Source organism: Chrysemys picta, chromosome 1, assembly GCF_011386835.1.
Source record: "Chrysemys picta bellii isolate R12L10 chromosome 1, ASM1138683v2, whole genome shotgun sequence".
Taxonomy (NCBI): Eukaryota; Metazoa; Chordata; order Testudines; family Emydidae; genus Chrysemys; species Chrysemys picta.
The window spans coordinates 355,371,710-355,375,387 of NC_088791.1; the positions used below are offsets into that span (position 1 = coordinate 355,371,710).

The 3,678-nt window shown below is 49.3% G+C and overlaps 1 protein-coding gene across 1 annotated transcript; it reads right to left on the minus strand.

Annotated features, from left to right (window-relative positions):
• Positions 1-1,785: 1,785 nt before the first annotated feature.
• Positions 1,786-2,796, minus strand: LOC103307155 (olfactory receptor 52R1-like). The gene has a single exon (XM_008177511.3). The coding sequence runs from the start codon at positions 2,794-2,796 to the stop codon at positions 1,786-1,788; it is 1,011 nt and encodes a 336-aa protein (XP_008175733.3).
• Between the last annotated feature and the right edge of the window lie 882 nt (positions 2,797-3,678).

A 3,678-nucleotide genomic window follows, 5' to 3' on the forward strand; every position in this document is an offset into this window, starting at 1 on the left:
AGAAGGTGCCCTGTACATGTGTAAATAGCCAGCTAATGGCAGGTGTGCAGTTTATCTCCCTCCCTGTGAGCTACCCCAGCCACCCCGGCCTCTGCCCAGCATCCCACCTTCCCAGCTAGCATGGGGGCTTATCCTTCCGCCTCTCTCAGCTGTTGTCCACCTCACTTCCAAGCTGATCCCTTGCAATGCCCCCAAAGTCAGGCTCAGGGCAAAGTGTTCCCAGCCATCCCAATTGCAGGTACCCGGCCTGCTACAGGCCCGCAGCTGGGAGGAACAAAGAGGAACTAAAAGCTAAGGAAATAAGCCACCCAATAGTCTCTGCCCTTAGAACTTTGTAGCTGAGCTTTAGGGTCCACAAGCTGTATGATGCACAGTGTTGCCAACAACACAACCTTGCTCCCAACCCTCAATTGCTTTTAAACAATTTCCTGGCTTCCCTCTCCACTTCTCATTGGTTCCAGTGCTGCAATCCCACTGCATGCTCCTGGTCAGGCAGCGGCAGCTCCTGTCCCAGCCCCAGAGCAGAGGGAGCCCAGCTGTGGTGGACGGGGGGAGGGAGGTGGAGATGATATAAGAACATAAGAACGGCCGTACTGGGTCAGACCAAAGGTCCATCTAGCCCAGTATCCTGTCTACCGACAGTGGACAATGCCAGGTGCCCCAGAGGGAGTGAACCTAACAGGCAATGATCAAGTGATCTCTCTCCTGCCATCCATCTCCACCCTCTGACAGACAGAGGCTAGGGACACCATTCCTTACCCATACTGGCTAATAGCCATTAATGGACTTAACCACCATGCATTTATCCAGTTCTCTTTTAAACTCTGTTATAGTCCTAGCCTTCACAATCTCCTCAGGTAAGGAGTTCCACAAGTTGACTGTGCGCTGCATGAAGAAGAACTTCCTTTTATTTGTTTTAAACCTGCTGCCTATTAACTTCATTTGATGACCCCTAGTTCTTGTATTATGGGAATAAGTAAATAACTTTTCCTTATTCACTTTCTCCACATCACTCATGATTTTATAGACCTCTATCATATCCCCCCTTAGTCTCCTCTTTTCCAAGCTGAAGAGTCCTAGCCTCTTTAATCTTTCCTCATATGGGACCCGTTCCAAACCCTTAATCATTTTAGTTGCCCTTTTCTGAACCTTTTCTAGTGCCAGTATATCTTTTTTGAGATGAGGAGACCACATCTGTACGCAGTATTCGAGATGAGGGCGTACCATTGATTTATATAAGTGCAATAATATATTCTCAGTCTTATTCTCTATCCTCTTTTTAATGATTCCTAACATCCTGTTTGCTTTTTGACTGCCTCTGCACACTGCTTGGACATTTTCAGAGAACTATCCATGATGACTCCAAGATCTTTTTCCTGATTCGTTGTAGCTAAATTAGCCCCCATCATATTGTATGTATAGTTGGGGTTATTTTTTCCAATGTGCATTACTTTACATTTATCCATATTAAATTTCATTTGCCATTTAGATATAGAGAGTGACAGGGGAGGAGAGAGGGATGGGGCAGAGCCTTAGGTGAAAAGGTGTAGAAGTGGATGGGGCCTTGAATGAAGATGGGGAACAGGGGCAGGGCATCAGGGGTCTAGTTACCAGAAATAAGAAAGGTGGCAACCTTATGAGTTAAAGAGTTTGTCACGCTGACACAGCACAGTATGGTCAGGAAAGGATTTAATGTCTCTTTGGTCAGCCAATGATACAGGGAAGAGGGCCCAGCACCCTATCACCAGCCAGCTCCCCACAAAGCTTGGTCTGAGAACCAGAGCACTAGGAGAAAATTTTATTTCCATTCTCAGTAAAGAGCTGGAGGATCCTGCCCCAGATCTCTTTGGTCTTCATCCCATAGATAATGGGGTTTAGCATGGGGGGCACCAGTAGATATATGTTGGCACTGAGAATGTGGAAATACAGGGGCATATTCTGGCCAAACCGGGACGTGAGGGAGGAAAAGAGACGTGGGATATAAAAGGCTGAGATGGCACAGAGGTGAGAGCCACAGGTCCCAAACGTCTTGAACTGGGCGTCCTTTGTGGGGAGGCTAAAGATGGCCCTAAGGATCTGGGTATAGGACATGGCGATAAAAACCACATCCAGACCAGTTACACAGAAGACCACAAACAGGCCGTAATAACTACTGATATAGGTGTTGGCGCAGGCCAGCTTGACTACAGCCATGTGCTCGCAGTGTGTGTGGGGGATGATGTTGGTTCTGCAATATGGCCATTGCCTTGCGAGGAGGAGATATGGCAGTACGACAATGCCACCACGCAACATCACAGCAAGGCCGATCTTGGCCACCGCTGGGTTTGTCAGGATGGTTGAATGTCTCAGGGGATGGCAGATGGCCACATAACGATCAAAAGCCATAGCCATGAAAATCCCAGATTCAGTCATGAAGAAGCAATGAATGAAGTACAGCTGGGTGAGGCAAGCACTGAAATTTATCTCCCTGGAATTGAACCAGAAGATGCTCAGCGTTTTGGGCAGGATGGATGTAGAAAGGACCAAGTCGGTGACAGACAGCATGCAGAGGAAATAATACATAGGTCCATGGAGTCTTGGCTCCCTCTTTACAATGTATAGGATGGTGAAGTTCCCCAACAAGGCTATGGCGTACATGGTGCAGAAGGGGATAGAGATCCAGACATGGGCTTCCTCTAGGCCAGGAATGCCAAGTAGGATGAAGGTGGAGGGGTTGGTGAAGTCGGTTGTGTTGGAATCTGACATGGAGTAGGGGAGAAGGTGTCCAACTCTGAGGCAGAACGGTGTCTCCTGCATGTACCGTATATTCCACTGGCTTTCTGTATGTACCCAGGGTCTAGGGTTATGATCACCGGAGAAATGCCTTCATGGAGAGACCATGTTCATACAAGACACTACGTGCACAACTGGAGGCTGAAATTTGACATTTTCATTATTCAGATAAATGAATTTTGAACAACTGATGCTCCTAATGCTAATTCCATATTTTATGGTGCTCCATGCATCAAATAATTCCTACACATCATGGTTTAGGAAACCTTAATAGTCACCAGCAGGAAACACGAGTGTAGATACTGGTTATCTCTAATTGTTCCTTAATGCAATGAATACCAGGCTAGAGAATCCAGGCTGTAGGGAGTTCCCAATTAAAAAAAACTTTTGCTAAGACATGTGCCAGAGGACATAGGCACCGACTTCTACTCATGCCGGTTGGTGCTCGACCCTGCTCTGCCTCCGGCCCCGCTCCGATTCCACCCATGCCCTGCCCCCTCCCTCCCCTGCCTTGCCCCCATTCCAACTGCTTCCCCAAAGTCACCACCCCAACTCCAACCCCTCCCTGCCCAATTCCGACTCCTTTCCAAAATCCCCACCCCAGTCCCGCCTCTTCCCCGCCTCCTCCTCTGAACGCGCCATGTTCCTGCTCCTCCCCCTCCCTCCTGGAGCTTGCTACGCTGCCAAACACCTGTTTGGCAGCAGCAAGTGCTGGGAGGTTGGCAGAGGAGCGGGGACATGGCACGCTCAGGGGAGGAGGCAGGGGAGCAGGTGTGGTGGGGCAGTGGGCACGGAGAGGGGAGCTTGGCTGCCAGTGGGTGCAGAGCACCCACTAATTTTTCCCCGTGGGTGCTCCAGCCCCGGAGCACACACTGAGCCAACGCCAATGCCAGAGGAAACATCCCA